The sequence below is a fragment of the Kryptolebias marmoratus genome, linkage group LG20 (assembly GCF_001649575.2).
Source record: "Kryptolebias marmoratus isolate JLee-2015 linkage group LG20, ASM164957v2, whole genome shotgun sequence".
Lineage (NCBI taxonomy): Eukaryota > Metazoa > Chordata > Actinopteri > Cyprinodontiformes > Rivulidae > Kryptolebias > Kryptolebias marmoratus.
In genome coordinates this window covers 837,764-853,077 of record NC_051449.1, presented here as the reverse complement: position 1 = coordinate 853,077, position 15,314 = coordinate 837,764, and the positions used below count along the sequence as shown (strand labels likewise).

Sequence of the window (15,314 nt, the reverse complement as noted above, 5' to 3'; positions counted from 1 at the left end):
TTATTTTTCATTCCTTTTGCACCTAAAAGACTTATAAGTTACAGAGTTACAAAAACCCTCTTTAACATCAACCCAAAACCTCTTAACTCGTCTCTGAGGAAGTAAAATGACTAAATCACCTTCTCAATCAGATCCAGACACTCTCCGTTATCCATCCAGTTGATGTCGACCCAAAGCAGGCCCTCTCTGCAGAAAACAGCAGGAAAATAAAACAAATTTACACCCAAAAACATGAAGCAGCACCTTAAAACAACCCGAAACAAATCCACCTACTTGTTGTATTCAAGTTGCTCAAGGGAGAAAATGTGTTTGTTAAAATATTCCTGAAGCTTTTCGTTTGCATAGTTGATGTTGAATTGTTCAAAGCGATTGACCTGTGAGGAGAAAAAATACACAAATAATAAAAACAGAAAATAAGGAAGGTTTAAGGTTTGTTCACTGATTTATAAATTCACAATTAAAACACGATTACTTGGAAGAAGGAAGAAGGAAATCTACTCAAACTTTAATAATATTTCTGGGTGATTTTAATTTATAAACACCTCAAAGTTTTCAAATCCAAAAATGTCCAGGATGCTGATGGATTTGAAGTCTTCTTTGCCTCTGATGCGGGTGTTCAGCTTGTGGATGATCCAGTTGAAACACTGAGAATAAAGTGCCATGGCCATGGAGTCTCTGGAGTCCACCGCCTTCACAACAAAAATACTAATTATTAATAATCAGCAGCTAAAATAACACAGAATCATCTTTAATCAGTGATGTAGGTTCCTTATTAATCTGAAACAACAAAAAATAGTGAATTACTTTATTAATCCATTAATCCTCCGTCTTGTTACTTTTTGAATCAACATGAATTAAAAGCAAATTAAGTCTCATCTTTGTGATTTTTGTGAGTACTAAAACAAAAAACAAATACATAAATTGGCGTATAAGAATTTTAAAATATTTTTTTTGTCTTTTGGTCTTTTTGCGTTTGGTTGGGCCCATCAGAAATACTGACAGGAATCACATGCTGTATACCTGATATTCACACTGAGCTGCAGAAAACAGAAGAACAACAACATATGTTGTAAAAAACTCAGAACCCTCAGAACTTCATGCAGAACTGGAAACACTTCTGATCAAGTGGAGAAAAGCAGGAATCTTAAAGAACGTTTGTTTTGTTTTAAATTCTCGACTCCATAAGGGTAAATGATGCTGAACACTCCTTTTAAATAAATGCATTATATATTTTTTGTTTCATATATATTTGCTGATTTTCTCATTCTTTTTTTAGATGCATCTCCTACAGTTGCCTGCATATTATTATTGTTATTATCGTTCATTAATTTCTTCTTGTACACTAAAGATTCAGGATTTCACCCTCTGTGCCAAAAGCTTGAGATGTTTGGTAATGTTGCTCATCACAAAAATCAGAGGCATCTGAAAATTTACAAGTTCTGATTTTTTCCCTCCATATCAGACAGTAATTAGAAGAGGAAGACCTCAGAGGAGATGCATGGATGTAGTGAAGGAGGACATGAAGATGGTTGGAGTAACCAGAGAAGCAGGAGAGATGGAGGCAGATGATTGGCTGTGGCAACCCCTGAAGGGAGCAGCCGAAACACGAAGGAGGAGGAATGACAGGAAGTAAGTGAATGTAAACAGACCTGTTCAACAGTCAGTGGTGTGGAGATCTCCTCCCCCCTGAGGATCATGGACCGGTGGGTTAGAACTTCTGCCAGCTGATCAGAGTTCAGCCCTAAGAGTTCAGAGGTCCAGCTGAGAGCTGCGAACAGAAGGAAGAACCTCAGAAACTGCGTTTAACCTCCAATTAAACAAAATGTTTCATTTCTGCTTTTAACAGAAACATATTTCTCATTAATCCATCTCAAACACATTCATGCCAAAAGGTCCGTTCTCTGAAACTTTTTAAAAATGACATTTTGTTTTGAATCATTTGAATTTGACAAATAGGACCAGATGGGACCAAAAATTCAGAGAAATCACAGAATTTACAGGAACAAGCTAGGCTTATTTTTTTTACTGAATGTTTTATCTCAAATACAGCAGAAAGAAAAGGTTTATTAAATGTGATATTTCTGTAGCTTGAGAAAGAAAAACTGGACTACAGCAAAGAAAAGGACAAACTCTTTACTGTCTCTGGAAACAGAGAGGAAAAAACAGCCAAATTAAACCATAAAATGCTGAAAATCTTTCAAAGCAGCACAGCTGAACATTTTGTTTGTGAGGACTGTTAATGAGACTTTTGTTAGAGGTCATAACTAAAAGAATATTTGGAAAGCAGCAGGGAAAGAGAGAAACTGATGCAGAGCACAGGAAAGACGTGACTGTGAGGAGAAACTCTCTGACCTGACTTGGAGGAAACCTGTGCTCCCCCAGCTGTCATGAACTCGATGTTCCCTGCATGAAGAATCCCAGCCAGGAGGCGCAGAACCTCGCTGATGTTCTCCTCTGAGAACTGCATCGTTCGCATGGCATTCTGAGAAACCACAGAAGAAGAGCTCGGGTTAAATGCCAGCTCACATGGAGGGAATCTGGTTCTCTTGGGTCAGAACTAAAAGCTGCTGTCAGTCACAATCCACCCTGAGCAGAAAATTAGTCTTCAGTGAGTTACCTGAGGTTTGGAACAGTTCTGACGTTTTGAGACGGGCAGCACAAATTTCACTTTTCAGTCTCGACAGACCCTAACATTCAGAAAGTTTTTTATTAAAGATATAAATAAAAATAAAGTGCTTTTCTTGGGGGCTCAGGAGGTAGACGTTCCTTCTCATATTTGAATGCCTTTTTTTTGTTTTGAACATGTTTATTGCATAAAAAGATGCTCAGGATAATTTCTCTGCAACATATTTACCAGAACATCCTGAAAAGTGCCGTTGTCGTTGATTGTCTTGTCAGTGAGATAGTTGGACTGTCTCAAGTAGTGATAGTTTTCAGGGTGGGTCAACCCGAACAGTTCTGAGAAAACAGAAATAAAACACATCATCACGAATACAGAACAACCTTTTCTTACAAAAGTCCCTTTGAACACTTATGCTCCACTTGTGAAACCACCTGTAACTTAATCTATTCGATTTTTTATCTGTTGAAACTAGCATTTCTGTAAGAACTACACACTGCCGTGCACGCCTAAGTTTATTGTATATAGAAACAAGTGTTAAGTATTATAAACTATCATATATCAGAACATTTATAGCCTGGGCTAATTTGCAGTGAAAGCCCCCAGACGGGCCTCTGGCAACATCTAAAAATAACACTTCAGTTTAGGTCCAATTTCTACATTATTTTAATGATTTTGTAATTTTGGTTTTAAAAGGTGATATAGAAATAAATAAAAACTCTTCATTTTTAAACTCACCCCTCTGCTGGTTGTCGGCTCCTGCTAATATTGCGTAGAAAATATGGTAGTTTCTCTCCCCTGGGTTCTGCCGCACAACCCGGTTCTGCAGAGGAAGAGACGGATCAGTAAGGCCACATATTCACATTGTCACACACAGATCATCTGTTGCTTCATCTGATCACAAAAATGTCACATTTTCCCAACAAAAATCCCAAAATCTTTCAGGATCCTTTATTTTATTATATAGTTTGTACTTTAAAGGAGCGTTTTGCAATAATTTTGTTTTAATACGACTTTTCTCCAGCAGCAAAAATTTCATAAATTCTACAGGCAAGAAAACTTTTAATGAGCTTTAACAAACTTTTACAAAAGTTTGATCAAATGAATCATACTTACTTTTTCTAGGAGGTCTGTGATCAGAAAAGAATCAGTCAAGGCACAAAACGGTCAGAGATCCCTGCACAAATCAAACAGCTGACAAAACCCTCTGAATAGTCTTCAAACTCCACATCTCACTGAAAATATTATCATTAATTATGAAACATGCCTTCACTTAGCTTTAGCTACACAAACATAAAGGCTGAGGTAACCTTCTAACATCAAAAATTTATTTAAAAGTCTCCATACTACAATTTAACTATTATTAAGTAGCAAAATATTGTTCATTCCTTATGATTACTAAATTATATTAGGCTGCAGGTGATTCTAATTTATTATGTTTTTAATAATTTACCCTAAAAATCGGCATCACTAACCCCTGTGCTTCCTTCTTGGCTTCAAGTCTCGTTAGGGAAATCAGCAGAGACAGGAAGTGCATGCCATTTAAAATCAAATAGGTTTAAAAGGATACAGTCAATGATTCTTCCCCCCTGGATGTTTCCCTTCTGGTTGAAATGCAGCTGAACAAACTTCCCAAAGCGGCTGGAGTTGTTGTTGTAGACGGTCTTGGCATTTCCAAAGGCCTCCATGATCGGACTGAGGAGGGAACGAGGAGCACAATTATCAGCCGGGCGTGAGATATTGATCCCACTGACAACCTGACACCCCGGCACGATTAAGATTTAATGAAAAATAATAATTACCTGCTCTCCAGCAGTGCCTCCTCCACGTGTGATGTCTTGTCTCTGCAGGAGATCTCCAGGGAGTGTTGGCTCATGGCTGACAGGAACCTCAGGATCAGCTTAGTGCTTTCTGTTTTACCAGCTCCACTCTCTCCGCTGAGGAAAGGAAGAACACATCTGTAAGACTAACATCACCGATCATAGAAAAGGCTTATAATTCCCCTCAGCTTCAGGACAGCTGTTGCATTGCTGACCTCTGACCTCTGGGCAAAGAGCTAGCAACACTGTAGCACAAATAAAAGGTTTTGGATGCAAAGACCAAAACAGAATTAAGGTTATTCCTGTTGACAATTAAACAAAATAATATGCAGAAGGAAATACCCAAAACCAAAATTAGAATTATTATAAACTGTATGCAAGAAATAAAGTAGCATCTGTTGATTTCTAGTAGTCCCATTTTTTTGTCTGGTCTCAGACCGTTTGCTTTAAAACTCATAACACTTAGTTTATTACAATAACAAATGCCTGCAGCAGAGTAAAACTAGTTGGGGCGGATTTATTGTTTTAAACACAGGCAACATCGTGGAACATATATAGAGTAAATGCTCCAACCTCAACCACTAGATGGCCCACTGGTTCCTAACTGGCTGCTTCACATACGATCATTCACCCGTTCTACAGAACTGACAACCAGGAAATAAGAACACATCTGAAAGGATATATCACTTTGAAACCCAGAAATGAGAGCAGCACTGAAGCACATAAAGAGTTTGCAGGTTGCATGAAGCATTTCAAGATGAATGCATCTGTTTGAAGGAGGAGGTTAAAGACTTGATCACACTTTCGTCAACTTTTTCTGCTTATCTAAGGTCAGGTTGCGGAGGCAACAAGTCCAGGAGGGAAACCCAGGCATCCCTCCCCCCCAGCGACACTCCAGCTCCTCCTGGGGGATCTCAAGATGTTTCCAGGCCACTCAGGAACAAAACTCCAAGATACTTAAACTCCTCTGCTCCTCTGAGAGCCACCATCTAACGCTTTGGAGCTAGAGCAGAGCAAAGGACAACTAGTCACACACTGCCAGGACATTTCAACAAATACTAAACTGGATTAACTGATCGGATAGCTCGATCTTTTTAGTAGCTACTTACTACAGTTTATAAATGTAGATAAACAGTTGAACTTCTGTAACTGACAGTGATGGCATCATTTGAGGCCATAACCCAACGCAACACTAAACACGAGGCAGAGCTGACATTTAAAACAGCTACTCTCCTTTCACTGCGGTGATGACTGTGATTTTGGATGTCAAACCATTGTAAGAGTCAGCCTGATCCATAATCACTGGTGTTGTGCGTCACTCTCATCCCACAGCAGACTTCATCTAAACACAGAACTGGAGTCATTTTTCCCATTCAAGAATATTCATCGTTTCAGCACCTCATACAGGCCCTGACAGCAAAATGACTGATTGTGTAAAAACTCTTCTTGCAAACCAGTGCATGGCATTCAGTATAAAGATAAGGGCAGTGAGGTCTGCAACTTAACAGAACAATGTCCTACAAGAACTTTAGGTTACATATTACTGTCCACTGCTATAGTAACAGATACAAAAGTTTGCTGTCTGAACACTGAGCTCCCCTGCAGATACCCTCTAACTCAGCTAACAGTAGTTTTCAGGATAAACCTGGCAACCCACAGCAAGACAGCGTGAGCCTCGGGGAGATCGTGTTAATAATCAACCTGGAAAGTCTTTGCAGAGAGCAACTAAGAATTATTAGATTACATTTAATGTGGACAAATGTCTTATTTTACTCTGATTCTTGCAACAGTAGTTTACAAATCTACTTCTCTCATAGAAAGGACGGTGTCTGGTTTAAGAAGGTTTCATCTCTGATTTTTGCAGATGATGTCGTTTTGTTGACATCTTTAAATCATGACCTTCAGCGTGCATCAGAGCGTTACGCCGCTGAGACGAGAATCAGCTCCTTTAAGTTTTAGGCCATTGTTCTCAACTGAAAACAGGTGGAAAGCTGCACCTAGTTTGTTGTGCTGAAGGAGGAGCTCTTGATTTACTGGTCCATCTATGTGTCAACCAACAGCTACGGCCATGAAGTACGGATTGTAATCAAAAGAACAAAATCCTGGACACAAGCAGCTAAAATGATCTGATTAGGATGCCTCCTGGATGACTCCGTCCAGAAGTTAACGAGGTGCATCACACTGGCATGAGACCCCGGGACAGACCCAGAACTCACAGGAGGGATTAAATATCCTCTCTGGTCTGGGAACATCTTGGGATCTCCAGGAGGAGCTGAAAAGTGTCAGTGTGGAGATGTCTGGGTTTCCCTCCTGGTCCTGTTACCTCCACATCCTGACCATGAATAAGTGGGGAAAAAATGAACTTATGGGCCTTTAGCTTTAATTTACAATACAACTGTACAAATATGCAAATAATGTGTGTTTTTAAGCTCACACCGAGGAGCCCCGCTGGCTTTAGGTGAGTTTTAAAAATAAATCTGAACCCGGTTTCACAGATTAGACACATAGCAGGAAAGGTTACATCCCTAAGGTCAGCGGCACATTCCTGATCCAGAACAGAACTGAGGAAAATATAAACATTCAGGGTGTCTGGTTATAGCCAGAGATTTGAACAGGCAGCATATGTGCTCGGATGTTATGACAGGCCGGCCTGTGATGTAGAAACATGGGAAACACACATGGGAAGAGACTGTCAGAGATAACTGTAAGGAAACATTTAGGGTTTAGCTTTTAAGCTTCTTTAAATGTCACAGTTTGTAGCATGATGGCAACCAGAAGAACATGGAACTGGACCTTAAACTATCTGAATTTAAACCACATTTTCCTTAAAAAGTTTTGCTTGATTTTGTCCAACTTACTGAACAAGGTTAACATCTTTATTAGCAAGTGGATGGAAAAACTAAATGAGAAACATTTACAAATCTCTAGGTGTGCAGAATGTTTGCATCCTACATCAAGGCTTAGATTTGAAGACACATTCAGACTAATTCAGTTTTAACATTTAAACATCTTTTTCCAGGAAAATGGTCTCTTTACAGCACCAATCAGAAAACAGGAAATGTTGGCAACTGGACTGTTACAAAAGTGGAACATTTTATAGTTTATTAACTTATGGGATGTTTTTACTTTCTGTAAAGTTGGAAATAAGACCAGTTAGATGGTTTTGTTGCTCTGTATCTCCTGAAAATTGTTTAAATCTTTCAAGAAATATTTTTGCAGCATGCTTGAAAAGTTTCTGGTGAGTCTGTCAGGAGATTTTAATACATTTCATCCCAACTGGACACCAAAACTTTGTTTTTTTAAACCTTTCTTTCTTTTGTTGGCCCAAGCCTTATTGTGCATTGCATCACTGATTTCTAATATAATTATTTTGCTCTTAATGAATAAAGTGTTACAATAATTATTATATCCAACAGTGGGTCAAAAAGAGTTTTATGTATGCAACTTATTTAAAACTGCTTTGAGACACTGAATGTAAAAGTGGTCTCTAAAGAGCCCTGGCAGCAAGTCAATGTATCCAAAGCAGGACACACACATACAAGTATATCCAAACTGCACCGGGTCTTTGTGCCGTTTCCTGGCTCTCCACAGGCTGTTGCCACCCAAGGTAGAACCCCCCCACAGGCAGGAAGGAGGGAGTCTTTAGATGAGGCAAAGAGCCTGTTGGACAAACTGCCTGTGCAGCTCTGGACCTCACCCAGACCCTTTGTACAGAGGCAGAGAGTGAAAGAGTTTCTGAGAATGGACAGGAAACTGAGACAAGAGGTGAATAAAAGAGAAAAATTCTTCTACACATGACATTTACTGTGGGGCTGAGCCCGCTTCAGAAACAAGAATATTTTCACAAGAAAACAGCGAAACGTTCCTGCCCATCTAGAGCAACAGCTTGTTCAAAAACAAAGAGGATTAAGATTAAATTACATTTTAAGATGGACCAGCATGCACAGCTAAAGTCTGCTTTTCTTCTCCGCGGGGGGTGGACAGCATCTAACCCCTTTAGATTTAGACGTTACAAGTTGCTCAGTCCAACAACAAAACAAAACAAAAAGTTGAACCTCCACTGGCTTCCTGTCCCACACCAAATTCAATTCAACACCAAGCTCTCCAAAACAACAAGCTTCCATTTTTTTAACCAACCTTTTCCACAGAATCAATTAACCTGGGCTGACAGAAGTGTCACCTTTCCAGAAGCACTTTCAGTTTGTAATTTTATGTAACTGTGAGTTATTTTAGCTCTTTTAATAATAAATTAAATCTACTCAAACCACAGGTAAATACTTGGGCTGCATATCTCGTTTACCATCATGCATTCTTCCTCTGCTCTGATCCATTCCTTCCTTTAGTCACAGTAAACCCATGACTTTGTTTCTCAGATGATGCAGAAAAAATCCCATCAAACCCCAAGGAAAAAAAAACAACTCAGGCATGTTTATGCAGAGTTTTGCTCCAAGGCTTTTTGACCCCAGATGCCTGAGTAATTAACGAGGCTTGAGACTATTGCATTAACCTCACACCCACCTCTGGGGTCAAGAGGTCAGGGACAAAGTGCCGGGTCTGGAGCTAATGATTGTGCAGAATAGCATTCTGACTGTTTTGGAATTTAATCAAATCTGCACAAATTCACTTAAACCAACATTTTACTTAAAAAGACAGTAAAATATTACACCTTTTATGTTTAGACATCCATAAAAAGCACTACCACTTGATTAAAAACATGCATAAATAATAGAAGGATTTTCATGTATGCCATTAATGCTGAGCCAGCTTTATCTAATGAGGAAACCATCTGATTTTTCTTGAAGAAAAACTTTGTTGTGGATAAAGCCAAAGAATATATAAACATCCTAAGAGTGAGTCCCCATTGGAAACCTAAATGAGCTGCTCAAACAGCCACCCCTCTTCTGGTTTAAATCTTTCAACCAGATGTTGGAACCAGACTCTGGGGATTAACTCAAATTCAGCTACAAGAGCATTAGAGAGGTGTAGCACTTCAGTTGGGTGATAGGCTGTTTGTCAGGTGGTGTTTGAGTTCGCCCTAAAAAAGCTGGCTGCAGATTGACAGAGTTCTGCAACACCAGACTGGGAGAACCATTTCTTCATGGAGCTGGTTTTCAGCCAGAGGCACAATATTTAAACTGGGGCAACACAAACTGTTGACACAAAGATGTATGATTTCATTTAAGCTGTTACAACAGGACAAAAAATAAATAAATAAAACAACAAGTCTTCTGTAACTCCAAAAAGGGTTATAAAACCAAAAAGAACTGGACTTTTATTCTGTAGCTGAAGATGGTTTGCTTCTCATCCGAGGAGCTTTATCAATTCAAACAGCAGAGCGTGTAAAGCTGAGATGTTCTGTAAGCTAGATTCACATGCAGATTAACTCACTCTCCTCACAATAGAGGCTCTTTAGGGTATGAACATTCTGGTCTTTAAAAGAGTGTCCCTTATCCTGGAGGTGTAGGTGAACATCTGAGTCCTGTCCTGAAGAGCTGCTCTCCTGTGTTGAACCATGCATCTGTGGAGAAGCTGTTTGGTTTCTCCAATAAAGAGATTTGAACTTTCTTCACCGCTCAGTTTGTTTGGACGTTTTGTCCTCAGGATGGACCAGCCTCTGTCTTCTGATGTGGGCGTGCAAATGAAAAGAAAAGTGAGATCAAAAGATACAAGGGGGTTTTCCTGGAGCTAGCTTCAAATGTTGTTAGCAAAATCACAAAAATCAATCTTTTTGTAGGTGCTGGTTGGGCCGCTCTTTGAGGTGTCATAGGTGGTGCTGTCGCTCAGTAATGTGGTTATTTTTTCCTGATAATCAGAAGTGCTGAGGACAACTGTACATCTTCCTTTGTCAGCTGGCAAAAAAGTGATGTTTTTGTCCTAATTTTTCTTCTGAAACTAGAGAAACTGCATCTTCTGTGTCAATGCCAAGAGCTGAACGGCTACTGAAAATGGTGTAAAAAGCTGAAACTAAGCTGTTAAAAGGTAAAAAAGCAAAACACTAGCTAAACACTAAAAGTAGCAAATGGTTAGCTGAAAGTTAAACTGGATAAGTGATAGCTAAAAGCAACAAAAGATTAGCTAAAGGCTGAAGTAGCAAAATGCTGGCTAAAAGCTATAAGCAGCAAAAAGTTGCAAAAGTAGAGCAAATATGTTGAAGCAGATTTAAAAAGGAACAAAGCTTTTGATGGAATAGAAGAAATCTAGAAATGGTCAAAATATAAAAAAGTATAAAGAAGTAGTTAGAATGCAAAAAAAACAAACAAATAAATACAAATAAACAGGAAAACACTGAATGTGGAATCAGCGATTGCACAATAATAGCATAAATTAAAAGGCTGAATCTCATCTTTACTGCTTTATTATCCAGATGAAAACCTGCCATGCTGGCATTTGCTGTGCTCAGTGAATTTTTTGGAGGATTTCCAGGAAATTCTGCCTTGAAAGTGACTTCTTGTTTAAATGTGCAGTAAAACATCAGCAGTGGGCTTCCACTAAAACCCTACGGTTGAATGCAGGCAGGTATCAGTGAAAACTCAGCAGCATTCATGAGGATTAATGAGCAGATGGTCTTCCTCCTCCTCCTCTTATTTTACACCGGCTCCTGTTTCATTCGCCTCCTTTGGCCTGGATCTGATTACCAACAATCCCTAAATCCAACGAGTTAGCTTCCTGCCTCGGCTGAAAGTGCCAGCTTGCAGATTTATGGCTCCTCTTCCTCACACAACATGAAGGGGTCTCTCTGTGCATGGGTGGGGGCGCCGGTATTACTACATGTTTTACGAGGGGTCCGCACCAGGTCTCTTGGCGGACCCAAACGAGACGTGTGTGTCTGAGGGTCAGTGATCATTGTGAACCTGTTCACGTACAGCAGCAGCTGCACCGGGCTTTTATTTTGGTAAAATGATCCTGGAGCCAAACTTTAGGGAATCTAAAACACAACCTTTACAGGATTACTGTGCAAACTGTGTGTCACAAACTGTTTGCTCCAACAATGTCAGTCCTAAGCACAGGGAGTATTTTACACACAGGTTATAAAAAAATGACTGATGGGAAATTATTTTGTTCCTGGACAAAATGTGTTGCCTGAACATGGAAATTCTTTTAATTTTAAAAGTTCAACTGGGATATTAGGTGAAAATATTATAGGACAGCAAAAGGAATATGATAGGAGTATTTAGGCTGTCTATATATATATATATATATATATATATATATATATATATATATATATATATATAAATAAGAGAGAGAGAGAGAGAGATCTTTATCTCTAAGTTGTTAGAGAATGTTGTGTAACATATTTGTTAAAATAGAGTGAAAAATATTTAATTTTATAAAGACAGAAGAGATTCTCACTGTGAAGGACTGTTTAAAAATCCTAAAAGAGCAACAATAGGATAAATAATTTCCTTAAAACATTCAGAGGATCTGAATGTGCTACAAATAAAAGATTAAAGTGTAAAGAAAACACAAAACTGCTGCTGGTTTCTCTGAGCTCAAATCTGACAAACTGGTAAAAGATTTTTTAGTTGTGTTGTCTCAAAACAACTTTTCAGGTAAATATATAATTTATATAATGTGTAAATCATTCTAATCTGTTCTAATTTACTTCTTTCTTTCTAAGATGAAATTTCTAAATGTATTTTTTCTATGATCCATTACTTTTATCCCACATTGTTAACCAAAAACAAACAATTTATCTGCAAAATGGTTACAAAAAAGAATGAAAAGAAAACCCAGTTTCTTTTCAAAATACTGTAAATCTATATTTTACAGTAATAATGTTGATAAATTCTAATAGAATGAAGACCTGTTTATTTTAGCTCCAACCACACATAAAATGTTGTGTCCAAAGAGGAGGTTGTTCAGTATCAGCTGAATCAAAGACTAACAGTTTTCATTCTGCTCATTCAGCCCTCAGGAAAAACTTTACTGAAGGTTTCTGCTCTGCCTGCAATTATTCCCAGCCTCACACATCCATCAATCACAGGCCGGCGGAGGCTCCAGCACTTCCTTTCTGCTTTAAACTGGAACAAATCAAAACAAAGTTCCCGAGGCTCGCTCACAGACCCGACATGTTGAACTAATCTTTCCTATCAGAATCACTTTCAGACCTCCACGTCTGGCCTGCTCAGGCAAAAGGTTGATTCAAACTATTTGATTTTTCCATCTTCACAAAAAGAAAAAATAACCTGATTTAAATTCTTCTGAAGGTTATATATACCTTTCTATACATTTCAGCAGTTCTTCAGCTGCAGCTCCAGTGTTGCAGCTGCAGTTTAAGGGTTTTGCTTGAGGGTAAAAATTACCAACAGATTAACAACTCAGAGGCTGTTAAACACTCACAAGTGTTTAAACGTGATGCACTTACAGGGTCAAAAAACATCAGGGCCATAATATTCAAACACAAAATGATTTATTTTAGGTTCGCTTGACATCTGACAACACTTTTCTGTGGTTTAGTTAACATACTGGCTCCAGTTGCTGCAAGGTCGTCATCTTTCTTTACGAAAAATGTAGATTGCACATTGAACTAAACCCGTTTTAAATCCTTTTGTAAAAAAATTAGACTTAAAACATATCAGAAAAATAATACAACAAAATCTTACTGATCAACAGAGACCTAAAACTCTTCAAATTTCTGTCTTTTTACAATAATGTTTCTGCAAAAGGTTTTTCTGAGCTGCTGTTTCTTCAGTGGAAATTCAATTAGAAACTTTTTCTGTGTTTTTCAAATTTAACAATGCTTTTTAAAGAACCCAGATGATGCATTATTTGCTTCATCAATAGCTTACTTTTGTATTTTGACTGGGCCTAATTTCTAAGAATGCACACACATTCTGCAAAGATGCAGAATTTAACCTCAAAATATTCTAAATATGCAAGTAATTCAATTTAAAAGATGACAGGAAAGTTTTACAGTGTGTGCTCTGGAGAGCTCGGTGTGTTATTTATTCTATTTTAACAGACAGTAAAACCAACAGGTTGTGTTTTAGCTCAGACAACAGTAAAAAGGTCACGACTGTGGTCTGTGGTCTGTCCTCTCTGGCCTGCATCTCTGCTGCTGCTGTCATGGAAAAACTAAACAACCAAACTGTTTTCTTTCTCTTCAAGTCACACGTTCTGTGGTAAACTAAACTCCAGCCTCCAAACTAGTCAGAAATCTTTGAATCCAAATAGAAAACACCGAATGTTGCAGTAGTAAAAGTCACAGGAATTAGTGAAACATGAAGGAACTTGAAGACTGAGACGTCTCTGTGGACAGAAGGCAGCATTGTGTAGCTCAGAGCCAACAGCAGGATGACATGTTTGTGTTTACGCCTTGCTCTGCGTAACTACCGCACATATTCCCCCCACTGACCAACATCCTGCCACACAAAAGACGTTTTGTTTCCTCAACAGAAGGACGGAGGCAAATTACACCAGGACACAACAGACGGGGCATGTGAGGAGAGGCTGCACGCAAAGAGATGCAGCTTGTTCACATCTCAAGAACTGCAGCTCAGAGAAAAGCATTATCAGTCCTCAGAACACTGGGTTACCAGGGGTTTGCAAGTTTTACAGTAAAACTGTAAACTGTTAAACCTGTGATTACATGAAACCATCCATTACACTCATTACCATATCACTGGACCATGCAGGACTATTTACAGGACTTCACAAGGTGCTGTGGAACCACCTATCTGTAGGCGGAGAGAGGAAAGTTGTTTTTTCCACTGAGCAAATGTGCACAAATTGTTGTGGAAAGTCTCTGTTAGAAATCCATTTAAGGAAATAACTTTGGTTTTTGTGAAAGTCATTTCTACAGAGTGGTGGTTTTCATCGAACTATTTAGGAATATCACTTAATTTACAATCCAATCTAACTCTGAATGTTCAAAATATTCTTATAAAAAGAACCAAACCTGCAAACTCTTTGAAAATAGTTGTAGCTTTTAAATGGTTTTTGCGTTCGTTTAAAACTCTTTGCACAATTTTTTAAATTTTCAGTCATTTTTTGATACTCCTAAATCATAGTCCAACAAAAAGAGCCAAGATCATCAAATCAAACCTCATTTTCTGACAAAAGGCAACACTTTCCTTCTCTTAAAACCAGATTTTTTGGATCATTGATAATTGATAATCATTGATAATTATCATTTTGTTAGCAGAACAAAAAATAGATTTTTAAAATTTGTTACTCATATAAGCAAATCAGCTGTTTAACTTCATGCTTTCTAATAAAATCCATTCAGATTGTTTTTAAAGGGGCCATATGTGGCTCAAAATCGCCCAGCACCAGTGAAACTGGGCCAAAGGACGCTGTAAACTAAAACCAGCTAATTGTCAGAAAACTCCCCACCACAGCAAACACCTCCCAAGCTCTAGTTGCATCTATGACTTAATTAGCCCTTTTAAAAGCATTTTTTAAACTTGGGTATCCTCAGCACTACAATCTAAAGTGAACTTTTTGAGTTTTTAGTAACTTTCCCTCCCTCTCAGGAGACAAGTCTGCGAGCTGAAACAAAATGAACGGATTGAATTTCACTCCTGGAGGCTGTTTGGCACCACCATTTCTGATAATCACAACTTTCTGGGTAAATTAGGCCAGTTTATAACTTTTGACTGGATGTCAAGCAGGACCACACAGCTGGACTGAGAACGAGCTGCCAGCTGTGCTGCCGACAGATAGAAATCAATCAGTGCCATCTTTTTTTCCTCTCAGAGTTATTATGAGTTGTCAGAGCAAGGAAAAAGTACCTTCGGTTGGCCTTTCTTTGGAAATGAGCATGTGTTTCTATCAGTCAGAGACTTAGATGATGTCAGACTAAATGCTAGTTAAATTGATAAAATGCAAATAAAAGCCAGCAGTCATTAGCAGTTGCTTTTACTGCAAAA

At 38.5% G+C, this 15,314-nt stretch overlaps 1 protein-coding gene across 2 annotated transcripts in view; it reads right to left on the bottom strand.

Annotated features, from left to right (window-relative positions):
- The window catches only part of myo10 (myosin X), an 89,381-nt gene that overhangs the window by 26,656 nt on the left and 47,411 nt on the right, over window positions 1–15,314 (bottom strand). For both annotated transcript variants that reach the window (XM_017433580.3, XM_017433581.3), the window contains exons 5-14: window positions 4,423–4,557; window positions 4,191–4,315; window positions 3,737–3,750; window positions 3,359–3,443; window positions 2,855–2,958; window positions 2,353–2,482; window positions 1,650–1,768; window positions 543–689; window positions 274–374; window positions 120–186 (exon numbers count right to left, since the gene is read on the bottom strand). In XM_017433580.3, coding sequence (XP_017289069.1) covers window positions 120–186; window positions 274–374; window positions 543–689; window positions 1,650–1,768; window positions 2,353–2,482; window positions 2,855–2,958; window positions 3,359–3,443; window positions 3,737–3,750; window positions 4,191–4,315; window positions 4,423–4,557 — 1,027 coding nt within the window. The remainder of the gene's footprint in view (window positions 1–119; window positions 187–273; window positions 375–542; window positions 690–1,649; window positions 1,769–2,352; window positions 2,483–2,854; window positions 2,959–3,358; window positions 3,444–3,736; window positions 3,751–4,190; window positions 4,316–4,422; window positions 4,558–15,314) is intronic.